The 18,188-nt window shown below is 49.6% G+C and overlaps 1 protein-coding gene across 1 annotated transcript; it reads right to left on the bottom strand.

Annotated features, from left to right (window-relative positions):
• Positions 1 to 12,841: 12,841 nt before the first annotated feature.
• On the bottom strand, positions 12,842 to 17,805 carry LOC125084552 (60S ribosomal protein L21-like). The gene is made up of 2 exons (XM_047702056.1): positions 17,796 to 17,805; positions 12,842 to 13,388 (listed from the first exon to the last, which is right to left on the bottom strand). The coding sequence occupies exon 2, from the start codon at positions 13,356 to 13,358 to the stop codon at positions 12,873 to 12,875; it is 486 nt and encodes a 161-aa protein (XP_047558012.1). The 5' UTR covers positions 13,359 to 13,388; positions 17,796 to 17,805; the 3' UTR covers positions 12,842 to 12,872.
• Positions 17,806 to 18,188: the final 383 nt, after the last annotated feature.

Raw genomic sequence — 18,188 nt, 5'->3', positions numbered from 1 at the left:
GTTCTTGGCGGCCTCACTGGTGCCGGCAAGATGCCCGCCTACAGCAACTGGGACGCCGTGCTCTGTGTCATCGCCCGGCAAGCAGCTCTCTCCTCTACCCGCAGGATGAAAGAATGTTCCTTCAGTCCAGAGAGCAACTCAGGTCTCACCTCCCTCCCTGGACACGTGACAGTCACCAGAGGGATGCCAGGTGCCAACTGGATTCCTAAACTCAGCACTGGTAAGAGGTGTGCTCAACCTGCTGGTTCCCATCATCAGGACCTTTCCTGGAGCTGGGGCTGGTCCAGAGGTCTCTAGGTGTCATGTGGCCGGAGTGGAGGAGGGCAAGGGTTGGAGCTGGGTAGGCATTATATCATGTCTAACTGGGCTGTTTGTGTTTACTGTGTTCTAACAAAAAGGCATATTCACTGAAAGACACTGTACTGCCAACATAGTATGGCTTAAACGGACCTTTATGGATTTAAACTCATAGCCTCAAGGTCATGGATAAAATTGTTTGCATGGAGAAGATGCATGACCTCATGACAAAACGTTTTATTTAGAAATGCATTTATATCAACTGAAGCGATGTTAAGTTGAAGCAATTATTAGGAAAATTAAGTCTTTATTTGGGGAAACGTGGTCCCTTGGACCCCTTACAGGTCTTTGTTTGACCCATGCCATCTGAGTGAGCGCACACACACAGACACACACCGAGGGCTCCTCCCTGGGGACAGTCACCATATGCCTTGGCTGAGGGTTCTCATCGGCTTTTATCCTTTGCCCTTCGCCCCAGGGTCTGGGCAAGGACATGTGCTCTGTGGCTTTCTGTGTATCGATAAGAGTCTGTATTTGGGGGCACCTGGGTGGCTCAGTGGGTTGAAGCCACTGCCTTCGGTTCGGGTCATGATCCCAGGGTCCTGGGATCGAGCCCCGCATCGGGCTCTCTGCTCAGCGGGGAGCCTGCTTCCTCCTCTCTCTCTCTCTGCCTGCCTCTCTGCCTCCTTGTGATCTCTGTCTGTCAAATAAAAAAATAAATAAATCTTAAAAAAAAAAAAGTCTGTGTTTGGAACAAGTACCTTGGAATCTCATCTGGGTGTACTCACCTTCAGCCCTTTCTGGAGAATGTTCTGGATTTGGGGGCAGGAAGACAATTTGGGCAATAAGCAGCTGTCAGTTCCGTCCCCTATCAGCTGGTGCTTTTTGTCTCTTTTGGGCTGGAATCCTGAATCCAATAATTTACTTCTCTCCTCTCTGTCCACCAGGAGAGTAACGGGCTGGGGAACACAAGCCAGGCATCCCGCAGAGGACACAGTGGGTAAGACCGGAGCCTGTCAGAACGCTTCTGGTTCTGGCTGAGTGTGTTTTTGTGTCCTCGTGCTTAAAGTGGGGGCCCTGCTCCAGTGATGTATTCGGGGCCATATATTGACGGTTTACCCTGTACCAGGCTCTGGGCTACCGATCTCTTCGACATCACTTCATCTCATTCTCAAAAGCCACGTGAGGCAGGTATCATCAGCTGGGGTTTACAGACAAGGAAACTGAGGCTCCAGGAGGTTAATTGACTGGCTAGGGGTCAAACCATCAGCCTGCGGCAGAGCTGAGGTTCAAGGCTGCTCCGCATGACTCTGGGGTCTCTGCTTCTATCAGTCATTCTGTGCACAGGGCTGCGGGGAGGAAGAACAGGGAAACAGCACGAGAAGGACCCGGGGGCAGTGCTAAGCACCATGGTCGGCTCAGCCAACGGTGCTGGTTGCTGCCGCCGTTGTTGTTATGGAAAGCAAAGGTCCTGGATAATCCCCAAACTGACAGCCGGCCCTGCAGAATCCTGAGCTGGCCATGGTCTCCCTGAAAACTTGTTTATTGGCCTTGTGGTTGTCTGAAGAAAGAGTTGTCTGTCCTCTCTCAATTGCTCGGGCCCTCAGAAGGTAGGCTCGGGTTACTGAGCACATACACCTGTTGTCCTGGGCTGGGAGGGGTTGGGGCGCTCAGGCGACCAAGCACACATCTGACCTGGGCTGGGGTCAGCAGCGTCCTTGGCAGGCCGACGTGCCGGCTGGCCAAAGGCCTTCCAGCAGGGGCTGCAGCGGGCTCCCGTGGCCAGAGGCCCTACAGTTTGCCCTCCTGTCATCCTGGTACCCCATTGTCCACCCTGACATAGTGCAGGCCCCTCCTGGAGGCAGGCCCACCTCAGCAAGGCTAAGGGCAGCCCCTGACAGGAGGAAAGGTCAGAAAAAGCTAGTAACATTGGGTACGCTATCAGCCAATGCTAGAGAGTCCTGCGAGTGTGAAAAGCTGGGCTCAGGGCTCTCGGTTCACTGTCTCCTCAGAGTCTTACAGCACATCTGCCGAGTGGGGCACTCTCATGGGCAGTGCTGCAGGGCTGCAGAAAGGGGCTAACGAGATGGGGTAACCAGTCCACATGCACCCAGCAGGCGCAGTGTGACTTGCACTAGGCACATCCACCGTGGAATTTCATTCTCTTAATTGCGAAACCTTAGCATCTCCCCCAACGCAAAGGATTGGGGTGGGGTCATTTTATCCTCCTTCCCTTCAGTAATCTTTGGCATGAGGACAAAGCTGAGAAAAGTGTCATCCGTGTGCCAGACGTCATGTGGGTGCTGTCCCTATCACCAAACCTTGCAACAGTAATGCAAACCCCAGCTCAGAGAGGTCAGGTGATTCACCCCAGGTCACACAGCTCTTTCGGCTTTCACGGAAGCAACTTTGGTCACCTGGGAAGAATGTACCATGGACAAGTTCCCAAACTACACCAGGACACGCATCTCCTGATTCCCACCAACTATACCTCCATCTTCATCGGCTTTCTCCAAGGCTGCCAGCTCTTCTTACTGCTCTATGTGCCCCTTTGGGAGAAACTAACCTAGCCCAGCCGAGCCTGCCGCCGGCTCAGGGAGGGGAGTGCGAGGCTGGAGGAGTGTGCCGCTTATCACCCCCGGGGGACCCAGAAAGCGGGGCGGTGGCACCATCTTCCTTGTTGCTGCAGGGGATCCCCCAGTGTTTGTCTCCACTGGGAATAAATCCTGACCCCATGGGGCCAGGGTCAGGAATAGGAGGCTATGGGAAGTAGGCGGTTCACATGGAGCTGTTGCAAGAGACGGAATCGCACTCAACCTCACCCGACTTTTTAAAAGCCACGTAATAGGAAGAGCATGGGGGTTCGAGCCCCACAACAGACAAATCCAGGCTGCCTGGCTGCTGCAGTAGGATGGGGCACTGCGTCCTTGGGGTGCGGCTCTCAGGATGGGCCAGCCCCTGGGCCAGGCCTGCCCTCACGTGCCTGTATGTCAGTCACTGGGTTTTAGGTTTCTGTTGCCAAATGTGGTTCCTAAATAATGCAAGGTGTTGTTTGTTTTCCTTATTGGCTAGAAAGATGCTTTCTATAAAGTGGCAAGGAGCAGAAAGCGATGGGCTCACTTCTGGCTGGCTTACAAACGCACTTGGGGCCCAGATATTGCCAGGAGGCAAGAGCCTCTGCGGAGAAATGATTCGTCCTTTCTGCCCACAGTCACCAGACTCTTCTCTGAAGATACGACAGAACTGGAGCGAAGGGCATCCAGGGAGAGGGCTGTCTTCGGGCAGCAATCTTCGGGTGCTTTCACCTCAACTGCACGGACACAGTCTGATTTCCTGGGGACCAGTGGGTGGTGAGATCACAGTCCTCCCCCTCCTGGTGGTGGGTCAGAAGAAGCCCCCACTGATGGCCACTGGCTGCACAGGTACTGGAGCTGGGGGATGGGAGATGCTCAGGGTTCTGGGTGCTGGGAGGAGGCAATGGCATCCTGAGAAGTGTTGGCAGCCATATTGTGGGCATGAGGGCAGCGCTCCTCACCCAGGCCCTGATGCTAACCTTCTCCATTGGTCCCCTGGCCTCTAGCCCCCACCCCAGGAAGCAAATCCTCTGGCTCTTGAGCATAGCCACCATTTTCTGTAAAGGACGGGGGGTTGGCATGGGCTCCATGCTGATGGCAGGCAGGTGTAGTCACCGGGGGCACGTTTCATGGCATCTGCACGCTGGCCCTTCCGGTCCAGGAGCAGGGTGCGAGTACTGTGTAGCAGGTGCTCCCGCCCCAAGCCATCAGACCAGGCTCCTCCTCATCTGGCCGTAGAGGACCCTTCTCCTCTTGGCTTATATCCTGCTCAGGAAATGCACATTGCTGTTCTGAAAACCCTACCTGAAGTTAAGGAAAACAGCACCCAGGTCTCCAAGAAGCTAGCTACCCTGCTGCTCTTGCTTCTTCCTTCTTTCCATCACCAAAAACATTTCCTGAGCACTGGTCTGGGCCTGGACCTGTGCTGGGGCTGAGGGACGGAGATGTGTAACTGCCCTCCAGGGCTCCCAGGCTATGACCGGAGCCAGACTCACGAGCCAGCTACCATGTTGCCATCATGCTTTCTCACCGAACCTTCCTCCAGAACTCGTTCTTGAGCGTGGGCTCATCTTACTCCTCTTCTGGCCCTGTGTCCATTTCTTTCACTGGGTTCTGATATCCCGCAGGCTAGACAATGAACAATTCCTTTGTCTTATGTGACAATGAGTCCTTCCCTGTGATTATCGCAGGCAGAGAAGCAAGCATTTAGTGTGTGTGTGTGTGTGTGTGCATGCGCGCCCCTGTGTGAGTTTCAGGAGTTCCATCATGCCTGCAGAGGAAGAAGGCTGGACCTGATTCTGTGCTTGGGGGACAGTGATTTGAGGAGGGACCGGGTAACGGGTTCTTGCCAAGTTGAGTTAACCAAGCTCCCAAACAGACAGCATGGGGCTCTGAAATCTCAAGCAGCCCTGGGTTAGCCAGCCGTGACCTGCCTGAGCCGTGGGGGTGGGGAGTGGGAGGTGGGAGAGGCTGGGTGCTCTGTGCTCCAGGTGTCCCTGAAAAGTCAGAAGCCACTAATGGAAATAACCACCAGGGCATGATTTTTCATGCCCTGATTCCAATCACAGACCTGTCATCCAAGAAGAATATTGAAGGGGAAATTCCATTTCCTTTTAAACCAAATGTTCCCCCACAGAAGCCAAAGGCTTGTGGGAACAGTCCTGATTGGAAAGGCTTGAGCATATATTGTTCTGGCTTCTCGAGTGAGATGTGACAACACTCATCATTTATTGAGAGATGAGTTTACAGAGAGCGGGGGCCTGCCCGCACGTGGCAGTGACCTTTCTTGCTGCCTTGGACCAGATACTCAACTCATAGGAGGAGCCTGGGGCCCAGCTGGTCTTTGCGAGCAGATGGATGTGGGTCCTGGCAGGTGGGGAAGCTGGGCCTGAGGTACCGCTCAGCAGAGGTGCCACATTAGGGCCCAGCGGAGCCCCCGAGGGCAAGAAGGCGCTCTGCACCAGTCCCGGAGAGAAACGCAGAACCTGGTGTGCATGTCCTTCTGCTTGTGTGTGGTTTGTCCGCACACAGGGCATTTATTCAAGGGCAGAGAAAGAAGGGTGATAGGCCCCATGGCCTGAGCAATCAACGCAGGTCCCCTCCCTGGTCTGCCCCATGTGGCCAGCAAACACTGATGGCTTGTAGTTTCTACTCTGAGTGCTTAGAAGAACTGCACCAGTGAATCCTCGAAGCCACCAGCCTATACAGTCCAATGATGATCCTCCTTTTGTACTAAGAGAAGCTGAGGCTCAGAGAGGTTGAGTAACTTGCCTCAGGTCACACAGCCAGGAAGGGCTTCCGGGCTTCTTACAACTTCACTGGACCCCTCCCGTGGTCTCCTGGCATTGCTGTCCTCCCTGTCCCTGTGGAAGAGACAACCTCCTGAATGGGCTCTTTTACAGATTCACGGAGACTTCCCGCACAGGTGAGATGCACCCACGGGGCCACCCTTTGCGTATGGTAATGGCCTGGCAAAATCTGGCCCCAAGAGGAGTATGTGAAAGGCAGGCCTGTTGCTGCGGGCGGTATTTTTTTTTAACTCCACAACCATGACTTACTCTTGAATCATGATCTCCTGTCTCCTGCTGCGTGTGCATTCTCTGTCTGGGACAAGACTTGCTTGGGGCAAAAACATGTCCCGTGGTGTTGCCAGCAGGGGTACTGGGTAAGGGCAGTGCCTCCAAAACACCTCAGGGCAGTTGGCTGCGGATGGGTCTGTGCCTATCAGGCTTCAGGACATGGGAGGTGAGGACACAGCCTGGAGGAGTGACTGATGCCCTGTGCTGGGCCGACAGTATGAGGGCCTTGTGTCCAGTTCTATTTTAAACAGTAACTTTTCAAGTTGCAAACGAGAAGTAGTTAATGCTCATTGTAGAATATTCTAGAAATACAGACAAAATAGGAGAGAATCTTCACTCAGCATGCCACCGACACATATTCCCAGTGCTCACATTTAAGGGTGTTCCTTCCTGTTTTGGGTGTGGGTCTGTGCATGCACCTGTGAGTGTATGTATGTGTGAGTGTGCAACATGGGTGTGCGTCTGTGTCATACTGAGCATATAATTATGCATCTTGCTTGGTTCCCAATTCCTCACAGAGACAGTGCTTTATGGTTGTATAATGCTGCATCACTCTGTGGACAAGACATAACTGATTTCCCCCCCTTATCATGTATTCCTCTTGTAATAAAGGCCAGCACTTCAAGGGAAGAGCTGTAAGAGCAACCCTAGGCTACATATGTTGATCATTTCTTTAGGGTGGATTTCTAGAAGTCAGACTATGGAAGTAAGGCTACGAACATTGTCAGGGGCCTCGGTATCTTTCGCAAAGCACCAGTCCACGTTCAAGGGGCTTTGACACAAAAGGACACGTCCAGGGCCAAGTGATTGGTCTGACGTGGATATCCACTCCCTTGAGGGACGATTGAGAAGATGAGAACCCCTTCACTTTTAAAAGGGAGGTGGTGCGAACAGAGAAGCTGCCCTGGGATGTTTGAAGGACATCCTGTGAGAAGGGGAGTGAATTCTTACCACGAGTCCATACGGAGAAAACCAGCCCCATGGAGTAGCATCTTGGCTTAAGACAGGAAGAAGTGCAAGAAAGAAAATCTTAGTGTTGGCTGGAGGCTTTGCCTCATGCTGCGGGACAGAACTTGTCATGGGATGTTCAGGATGGCGAGGCACACGCTGCCCGCTAGGGCAGAGGCTGCCTGGCTGTGGGCTCACACCTTCCCAGAAGTGTTCACAGAGGGGCGGGGTGTAGACAGGTCATATGGTAGAGTGTTTTGATATAAAAGGGGCTGTGGAGTAGGGGGCGCCTGGGTGACACAGTCGCTTAAGCATCCAACTCTTGGTTTTGGCTCAGGTTGTGATCTCGGGTCCTGAGATCAAGCCCTGCCTCGGGCTCCCCGTTCAGTGTGGAGTCTGCCTGAGATTCTCCCCCGCCCTCTCCTCACCCTTCAGATACATAAATAAGTGAATAAATCTTAAAAAGGGGGGGGTGGGGGAGAGGAAGGAGTTCTGGGGGGCTAAACATAAATACCATTCCTACAAGATATAGTCTTTCAAAGTGTATTTTCCACAATTCTCTTTAACATGTTCTTGCTTCTAATGACATGCACACAGCCTGCTGCCGGTCTGATGAGCCTCCGTGCGGGGCTGCAGGTTTGGCTCCTTCAGTAAGGCCCACGGCTTCTCACCTCCATGTCAGCGGCATGAAGCTTCCCAGACCTGTTCTCATTGATATTAGCACTTTGAAATAAACTACTGCGCTATCGGAAAAAGCAACACAGATGAAGCTGGCAGGGCTGGGAGAGGAGTGGCGGCCAGTTCCTGGGCAGGCCGTAGAGCGGGGGTGGGGGAGGGTTGTCCCCTGACGCAGGTACATCTCCACATTCAGACAGAGAAGCTGTGGGTACCGCATGGTTGTGCAGGGGTTCCAGGTGTGGAGGACCATGTGCACGGGCTGTTCTGCCCCGGGGGCATGATGCAAGCTGCAGCCAGACCCCCAGCGGCAGGGCCTGGGTGGCACACCTCCCAACCTGACTTCAGGAGGGAGCCCTCAACAGGATTGTCTTTAAAAACAGCAGACTGGGTATCTATGGGGCCATGTGGAGAGATTCCCAAAGCAGCTCGAGGCTGGGGTAACTATACAGGTGCCTGGACAGATGACTCTGGAAAGTTCTACAAGGCTGGCTGAAGAACTGAGCAGTCCCTTAGCTGAACCATGGTTCAGGAAGTGGGTTCTTTCCATCTGCTAGCTTCTCTGGCTTCCATGTGAAGGGGATTGTGGTGCTGCAAAGGCTGGGGCTGCCCTCCCCACCCTCCACCTGCAGGACTAGTTTCCATAGGGATGAAATCCAGAGGCTTGGAATCCCCCTCCTGCCCCTGGGAATACAATCTCTTGCTGGGTCTTTGCAGCTGCTGCCTGTCAGGCCGAGGTTGTTGAGAGGCGGGTCCAAGCTCCAAATGCCGCTAAGGCCACTTGCTCTGGAGAATGTGGGGTGGAGGGCTAGCTCCAGGACCCGGGCTAGCTCCAGGACCCAGCCGAGCATCAGGCTGCAGATGCAATAGGGAGCAGGTTCATGGTCTCAGTCTGGGCTCAGGGAGTCCCACAGGGGCTAGATCTCTGGGCTTCCCTTGTCCATTAGGCAGACCGACCCTGCACACAACCCTCCCGCAGACAACCTTCATCGTCGTCTCCCATGAAAAGATTCCTTATGTATTTGTTTTTGTTGTTGCCAAAGATCATTGTTATTTTAATTCAGGGCGGGTACTTCATTTCATCCATCCACCTTCCAGACACCACCACGTGCCAGGCACCGTACAGGATCTGGGCTGAATGGGCACATACTTCGGCCTCTCCTGGGCTTGCCTTTCTGCAAAATGGATGGGTCTATGTTCCAATGAGCCCACATGCCATGGGAAGGGAAATGTTTGGGTTCCTCATCACTCCAAGGAGTTTCACTGGGCCTTCCTGTAGGTTTGGCCAGAGGGCTTAGAGCCAGGGTGCAGACTTGGGCATGTGAGGAGTTTTATCTGAAGGCGCACAGAGCAGAGAATGTCATGGCAGGCAACGAACCCTTCAGGGTAACTACTTTGTCCTAATCACCTTTGTATTCCCTGTGCCTGGTGCCATTGCTGGCACATTAGATGCTTCATAAACAGTCATTGAATGGATGACCCAAGCCCAGTCCTTAGGAAGCAAGGGTGAAGACAGGAGATGCGTGAAGTCCTGGGGAATGGGTAGACCACAGCCTGCAGAGAAAGGCAGTGACCCAGAAGCTGGGAGGGAGCAGGACTGACGGTGAGGCAACACCACGGATGGAGAGAAGCTGGAGTTACCCAGAGTCCTAGCTGGACACATGGACGCTGGCCTTGGGTAAGACAGGACACAAGAATTTTGTCCTCCTCACAGAGACAATCTCTGTAAAGGGGTGGGGAGTGAAGTTTTCTGGATGGTCTCCTCTGCAAAGGCTTTCTTCTTGGCTTTGGAACACCGGCCTCTCCTGGCTTCCTTCCTATCTCCCTGCCTGCCCTTTCTTCGTCTACCGTTACCTTCTTTACTCCTCATTGTTACAGCCTACAGTGTCTCAGATCTGGCCTTTCCGGTTCTCTTGTACCCACTGTATCTGGGTTATCCAGTCTTGGCCCATGACTTTAAGGGTCTCTCTATGCTGAGACCCTTGAATTTCCACCTCTACCTGACCGTTCCCCTGAGCTGCAGACTTGTACTGCTTGAAAACTCATAGCTGTTCAAACTAAAAATTTTTCACTCTCTGTCCTCCCTTGTGACTTCCTATGCTTTTGCCACTCATTTACCCATCTCAGTAAATAGCACTAGAACCTTCCAAGTCAAGGCTGGGACCAGAGTGAGGTAAGCACAACAGTTCAGGAGGCCCTCGTCCTCAGGTGCCCTTCTGTACCTGCATGGCCCTGAGCACAAAGGCCTCCTTGAATATTGTGCCCTTGGCACTTGCTTCTTCACCCTGACTACACCAAGAGGCTCCAGCCACATGCCTAGAAATTACATTTGATTCCTCTTTCTTTTTAACACCTATATTCAGTCCTCCAGGAGGTCTTTTTGACTCTGCCGTGAAGTTAGCAAATGCATCCCGTTCCCTCCACTTCCATTCCTACCACCCCAGCCTGTCCTCATCATCCCTCCCCTGGACCACTTATGGGGTTCCCCTGGTCCCATTCTTGCCTTCCCCCAATCCATTTTCCACACAGCAGCCAGAAATGCAATTTTCATTTTTACAAAAGTAATATACGGACACAGTGTTAAGAGACGACTCTTTTATAAGCTTCTAATAGACAACAGCAGGCTGCTGTCCCATCCCTCCTCGGTCACATTTCACGCTTCCCAGAGGTGAGAACTTCCAGCTTTCAGCAGCTGCCACCATCTTTATACTGCTAACATTTGACTTTTATGTTTTACCTATTTTCTACTGAATTCCAAATATGAAATAAGAATTATCTCTCTTATCCCCTCCACCCATCACACAGACATGTGGTGATCACATCTTTCTAATTTAGCTACATCCCAAGTCAGATGAAGTCTACTGAGGTTGCTGTCCAGGTGGGTTGGGAGGGGTGTGGGGTCCCACTGTCTCTCACACAGGTCTTCAACCCATTCTATGTTCAACCCCACCCATGACAGCCTTCACAGCCATCTCCTTTCTTCCAGTTCTAGATGCTGAGGCAGGAACAGGCTTCTTCCTGGCTTCCTTCCTTTCAGACAAGCATGGATCTCCCTTGGTCGGTGTGCCAATGTGGCTAACCTTGTCCATCTGCTTTCCATGTTACACTTTGTTCATAAGTCTTGTCCACTGTCATCTCCCTCTTATTCTTTTTGTCTTTATGGGTTTGTTCTTCTTTTACCTCATCTTTGTCATTTTGTTGGGATTTGGGGAGGACACATGTAGTCAATCCATCATGCTCAACTTGGAAACCCAGGTAGTGCAATTGTGTTCAGCATACAATGTTTAAACTCTTTTTTTCAAAATGTCTTCTCTTTTCTTTCTTTCTTTCCTTTTTTTTTTTTTTAAAGAGAGAGATTTGTTTATTTATTTGAGAGAGAGAGAGAGAGAGAGAGAGAGCATGAGTGAGTAGAGGAGCAGAGGGAGAGAGAAAGAATCTTAGGCAGGCTCCACACTCACAACCATGAGATCATGACCTGAGCCAAAATCAGGAGTCAGACCTTTAACCAACTGAGCCACCTAGGGCCGCCTCAAAAAATCCTTTCTGGAATGATCAAGTGACATATGATGGATGTAAATAATGTCATGTATAATGATTGTCATGACCTATGGTGATCTAGAGCATAGCATAGAAATTTAAAAATTATCAATACATTCAACAGTGTTCATTCAAAAATACTAATGGAGCATTGACTACATGCTAAACACCTCTTCAGGGGTTTGACATAAAGAGAACAAAGTAGACATGACACCCACCCTCACAGAAATTCATCCACATTGGGGGACAGGCCAGATGATAATCAATTACTGTATGATAAATGGGCAGATTGTAGAATGTTTTAGAAGGTGGTGAGATCTATAGAAAAAATGAGCGGTAAAGCTGGGTAAGGAGGATACAGACTGTCAGGATGGGGAGAGTTGTCATGATGCAACAGTGTAGACAGGCAGGGCTCGGCTGAGTGGTGACATTTGAGCCTAGATGTGCTGGAGGAAGGGAGATACATTGTGGGCTATCTGGAGAAAGAGTGTTCAGGACAGAGGGAATCGTGAAGACCCCAGAGCAGAAGCATTATTTGTGGCCAGGATCCCAGGGATGGAAAGAGCAAAGGGCAGTGGGAGGTGGTGAGGGGAGAGAAGTCATGAGGATGGGATACCATAGAGACCCTATAAACACTCGTAGGAACTTCAGATTTTATCCAGAGAAGATGGAAACCAAAGAGGCTCTCTGAGCATGGGAGTGTTGTAAACTGGTCTGCTTGGCCATTCAAGAAATTCGCTCTGTGTAGCAAAAAGACTGTAGGGGCAAAAGGAGAAACAGCTTCCTGTTTCTGTTTAAAGTAGTTTTGATCACCCAGGTGGGGGATGACAGTGCCTTACATGGGGGTGGCAACAGAGGGGCTGATGAGAAGCATTGGATACTGGACATACATCAAAGGTAAACCCCACAGAATTTTCTTAGGGTTTCAAAGAAGTAGATTCAAAGGATGACTCCAAGAATTTTGGCCTGAGCCTTTTGACAAAGGGTAAGGGGTAGAGGAATTTGGGGAGTGGAGGGGATTCATGAATAGCCAGAGATTCAGGGCCATGAAATCAAGCCTGAGGCAGTAGGAAGAAATGTAGAGGGCTCTTTTGTGTAGTTTAGATCCCTGATGACTTCCTGTTGCACACAAAATAAGGATCCATGTCAAGATGATTGAGAACTTATAGAACTGGCTTCTTCCCCCTTTTCCCACCTTCCTTTTTAATTCCTCCCCCCAGCACCCACCGCCCTCTAGCTACATCAGCCTTCGGGATATTTGCCTTAGCTCCTCTGCTTGAAATGCTCTTTTTTTGTGAGGCAGGGGAGGCTGACATGCTCCTAATCCAGGTTTCCCCATGTTTGGCTCCTTCTTACTATTCAGATCTTAGTCTAAATGACACCAACCCAGAGAAGCCTTCCCTGGCCACCCAGTTTACTACTTTATATTGCATCATGCCATTTTAATTTCATCATCACATGTTCCACAAACTGGTATTTTCTTGCTTGTGTGTTTATTTACTATACAAAATTATTAACCTGCCTGAGATATGTCAGAATGCAAGTAGCCTTGCCTGTCTTGTTTCCTGCTGTGTGCCCAGGCCTAGACCTATGCCCGGCACATAGTAGAGGTTTCACATTGCTGAATGAATGAGCATCACGTAAAGCTTTCCCTCTGAAGGGAATTCCCCCCGCCCCCAATCCCACCCCACCAGCAGCTCACTCTTTGGTTTTAATTTTTTTTTTTTTTACACAGTCTTGAGGTTCTTTATTTTCTTTATATTTATGATGCCATGAATTCATAGGGAATGGGTTCCAGCAATTCGGGCTCCTTTCCGTTGGTTCTCACGAAATGTGCTTCTCTGGGTGGAGCAGGCTGACGCTTCAGCTGAACCCAAGTACCTTTCTCTTTGGCTTCCTTCTTTTTCTGATCATTTTCCTTTACACGCTTCAGGAAGCTATCTCGGCTCTTTGAATGTTTAATATGCTCAATGTGGACATTAATTCTCTTGGAAAGAATCTTGCCCTTAACTTGTTTGTTTACAACAATACCAACAGCATGCTGAGTAACATTGTAGACTCTTCCAGTTTTGCCATGGTAACATTTGTGGGGCATTCCCTTTTGAACAGTGCCCATGCCCTTGATGTCCACAATATCACCTTTCTTGTAGATTCGCATGTATGTGGCCAAAGGAACAACTCCATGTTTTCTAAAAGGCCTAGAGAACATGTACCGGGTACCTCTCCTCTTTCCCTTTGTGTTGGTCATTTTGGCAGATTACTGGAAGATGGCGGTTCCGTGGAGTGGTTTTTTGCCAGGACCTGGATGGGCTGCACTTCACAACTTCTGATCAGCTAGAAACTTCTGGGTTCCCAGGAGGGGCGTTGGTGGTGCAGAATCTCTGCTAACATTCTGGGGACCAGTAAGAGAAGAGATAGTCAGCAAGCTGGGTTGGAGCCTGGAATGTCTCCCTCCCTGCTCAGGGAAGAGCCAAAAATCTGGAGAAACTTAAAGTTTTCTTCCTCCTCTCTTCCTTCTCTCAGCCAAACTAGAAATACCTTTATTAGAACAAATGAAGAGACCTGGTCTGACCCTGAGATGGGGATGTTCTCCAAGAGACTTCTGAATTAATTTGCTTTCAGTTGAGGAAGGCTATGGGGGGGGAGGGGCTGAATAAGTTCCTTTTTCCTTAAGGAGGCAGAGAAGAAGGCTTTGGGTGCTATTTGTTCCTCATCCTGGCTGCTTTTAGATGACCTGAGAAGGCAAATCTCTACTCATCCCCTAAATGTATTTTGACTTCAATTTTTGTCCCCAGCGATCCATCATATAGCCTGTAGCCAGAATGATCTTTCTCTCAGATGAATCTCTCTGTGCTTTACTTTAGATATTTTCCATTACCTTGTTTCTAGGTTCACTAAGCCTCTATTCAGCTGTGTCCACTTTCTTTAACATATTAATCATAGCTGTTTTAAAGTGTTCTAATTTATTTCTCTTATTTGCTTTTTCTCCTTACCATCAATCACATCTTCTTGTCTCTTTGCATATCTAGTAATTTTCCATTACATATTGGTCATCATGTATAATAGAATCATGGAGGCTTTGGATGGTCTTCTCAACCAGCAAGCATTCCTTCTTTGTAACCTGGATAGGGTAGAAAGACTACCACCTCAATCCAACTGAAACGGATTGCAGTTTTAGTAAGACCCAGCATATCTATAGTTTGTCCTTGTTCCTTGGGTGAAATCTTTCTGAAGTTTTGATTTACAATCTGCTGGTGGGGCGCCTGGGTGGCTCAGTGGGTTACAATCTGCTGGTACTCAGCCCTGAAAGTTCCTCCTTCCTATCACAGGACCAGCAAACTAATGGCTCACTAGTCACATCTTGCCCACTGCCTGATTTTGTATGGCCCACAAGTAAGAATGGTTTTTACAGATGAAAATTTGCAATCTGTTTAGTAACGGGGAGGATTAACTTAGTAGGGGAATCCCTACAAGTGAAATTCTATCTTGTCCCAAAAAGTCCATTCTTGGGGCGCCTGGGTGGCTCAGTGGTTTAAGACTCTGCCTTCGGCTCAGGTCATGATCTCAGGATCCTGGGATCGAGCCCCACGTCGGGCTTTCTGCTCAGCGGGGAGCCTGCTTTCCCTTCTCTCTCTGCCTGCCTCTCTGCCTGCTTGTGATCTCTGTCAAATAAATAAATAAAATCTTTAAAAAAAAAAGTCCATTCTTCTTATTGGTAGACCTATATTACAAAAAAAAAAAATCATGTCTACTGCAACTTGAATTTAATAAAAAATTTGTGGAAATCTGTTTTCTCTTTTGTTATGAAAATACCTTTATAATATCCTCACTTTTGCCTCTTGGTCTGCAAGGCATGTGAGTAAATATTTACTATAAAATAAATATATATTGGGGCATCTGGGTGGCTCAGTTGCTCAGGTATCTGACTCTTGATTTTGGCTCAGGTCATGATCTCAAGGTCGTGGGATCGAGCTCTGTATTGGGCTCTGTGCTCAGTGGGGAGTCTGTTGGTGTTCTCTCTCTCCCTTTCACCCCTTCTCTAAAATAAATAAATAAATCTTAAAAAATAAATAAAACAAATATATCTCTACTACATAATAATACTTATTATTATTAAATAAAATGTTTACGTAAGAAGTTTGCTAACCTCTGGTGTATCAGTTAGAGTTTGATCAGAGCAGCAGAGCCAATGTGAATGACAGGGAATAATAATTACATGGATTAGACCTTATGTAGTTGTGGAAGCTGGTGGGGGAATCCATGGATGGCTACTGCATCTGTGTCTAGTGATGGGCCAGAATTTGCTCTAGATCAGCAGAGTACTGTTGCCTCAATCCACTTTACAAATCTCAAATTTATCTTGTGACCCGCCCCCCTCCCCATAACCTGGTACCAAACATGGAAAAGAATTCTGGGAAAGGCATTTCCAATTTAGCTAAACTACCACAGTGAACACCACTGATATTTTGAGCTTAGATCTTTATCTTTCCACTCTGGGTATATTCAAAGTCTGGCAAGTGTCCTATTTTTTTTTTAAAGACTTTATTTATTTATTTGACAGAAAGAGAAGTCACAAGTAGGCAAAGAGGCAGACAGAGTGGGTGGGGGAAGCAGGCTCCCTGCTGAGCAGAGACCCTGATTCGGGGCTTGAGCCCAGGACCCTGAGACCATGACCTGAGCTGAAGGCAGAGGCTTAACCCATGAGCCACCCACGTGCCCCCAAAGTCTGGGGAGTATCCTAAATGAGACTGGCATGTTTATCACAACCCCCCTCCCTCTGATTATGGTGGGAGGGAGACTTCATTCCTTTTTCCAGTCCTGGTACCCAGCCTCTAGTGCTGTCCTAGGTCAAAATCAGCTTTGCCTGCAGGCTCCTCTTATTTCCAGTCCATCAGCCAGCCCGTATGACCTTGAAGACTTTCCTTGTTCCTCTTCTTTGGTAAGGTTCCTCTGGCTGGGCCAAGTCCCATCACCAGCCTGTGCCCTGAACTGGCAAGAGTCCCCAAGGAAGAAGAGAGCCAACATTCATCAGCTCACCTAGGAAAGGCTTTTCTTTCCCTGGACTTTAGTTCATCCATACTTCATTGCCTCCATCGTACTCTTAGATCTTAAAAAAAAAAAAAAATTAATAAAAGATCTTTAATTTTTTCCCCAATCTTTCCTTTTTTCCCTAGTCATTGCAGGAGGAAAGGTGGCGTGCAGCTACTTTCCATACCCTGCCTGAATGCAGAAGTCTCTCTGGTCAAGCCAGTGGGCTACTTCCTGCTTCGACTGAACTTCCCCTTTGGCCTCAGGAGAAAATCCTGTCTCAGCACACATGGCTGTCCATGTTCGCTACTTACTTATTCAGTCTCACCGCCCAGACTGACACTTTCCCATACACTGCATATTTTCTCGGGCCTGGCTGCTGGGTCTGCTGGAAATGTCCTTACCTGATTTCCTATTTAACAAACTCAATTAATCCTTCAAATTCCAGCTCAGATGCCAAATTCTCTGTAGCAGGCTTGGGTGCCCTCTTCCCTGTGCTCTCGACTGCCATGTACTTCTGTGTGTGTAGGTTTATGATCTCCATTTCCTGCTGAGAGCTCGCAGAAGAGGGACTGGGCCTTGCTCATCTCTGTGTCCCGGCAGCCAGGGCTGCACCTGACATCCAGTAGACATTGACACTTGTACACAGAGACAATGAAAGCAGAAGGAGGGAAGGGAGAAAAGAAGACAGAATTAGATAAATAACAGAAAAGACAAACAGAAAGAGAGTGAAATTGATGGAAGCCCATTTTAGAAGGGCGTCTTGGGTGACTCCAGAGAACACCGTGGTGAAGAGTAATTCCAAACCCAAGCCTGCCACGGGAACATGCTTATACCACAGGTCTCTCTCCTTGGGGCCAGGGCAAGCTCACGCTTGCTATTTCCAGGAGCCTCTTCTCAGCGCACCTCTCCGATGAGCCAATCTGCCATCATGGTCCTTAGGTGCTTTATTTGGACCAACTGGGCAAGCTAGGACTTGTCCATGGGCTGGAAACTTCTGCAAATAGTGTGTGGATCCCAGAATGGAAGGGCCATGGCTTGCGGGAGAGGTGGGGCCTGGCAGGAGTTTGTAAGCTGTATCTGGAGGGAGACGGCCCAGGGTCTGCCAGGCCCACAGAAGCAGACAGAATGGGCTTTGTTCTCCCCTAACTTCTTAGACCTTGTACCCAGGCTCCAGGAATGACAGGGTCCATACAATGTCCTCAGGCTCCTCCTAGCTTTTCAGAGCCATTTCTATTTACTACTTTAGCAGGTGCATAACCAACCCTGGAAAAGCAACAAAATGAAACAAAAGTAACCTCCAGGAATCCCACTGTGCAGCCTTGGTGTACCCAGGGTTCATGGACACGACTGAGCCACGGTCCCTTCACATTGGTAAGTGCCCAAGCAGATTCCAACCGTCCTTCCTGGGACCCAAGTCCCCAGAGCAGGTGCTGGTTGCTCACCTGTGCCTGGGTTGGACCACCAATGGACCATTCGAATTAGCCACACGTGGATGGTTGTCACTACCCTGGAGGGTACAAGTTAATGATATTCATTGAGATTGACTGGAATCGATGGCTGCTCGGCCCTTCTCTCACCCTGGCCTGAGGACCCTCTAAGATACTGCTGGTTGGGGTCAGGTTTTCCCGGAGCACAGAAAGGGCCATCCCAAGAGGGCTGATAGGGTCCTCCTTACTCTAATACCTCCCCATGGGCTCAAGGTCTTCTGCTGTCAGGAATAAGACTTCCTTCCCCCAATGGCCATGCGATAGAGGGAGGGGCAGGTTAACCCAGGGCAGCCACTAACCCTAGGATGGCAGACAAGCAGCACCCGTGATGGCATTTTTCCTGGAGGGCTTGGGGCAGACATCCTGAATCGATCCCGGTACTCTTGCTTTGCTGCACTAAGCTCTGGCCACAGCCTGCAAATGAGCACTCCAGGTAGCCTTCCCAATCAATCACGGCTGGCAGCAGAAATGAAATCCATTTGCCATCCTTACATTAATCTTTTATCACAGATTAATTTGTCCGATTGGTTAGGGATTTCCTACAACAATAAAGCTTTGCC

Source organism: Lutra lutra, chromosome 1 (genome assembly GCF_902655055.1).
Source record: "Lutra lutra chromosome 1, mLutLut1.2, whole genome shotgun sequence".
Lineage (NCBI taxonomy): Eukaryota > Metazoa > Chordata > Mammalia > Carnivora > Mustelidae > Lutra > Lutra lutra.
The sequence above is the reverse complement of the archived record's forward strand: the minus strand, read 5'-3'. Positions and strand labels throughout refer to the sequence as shown.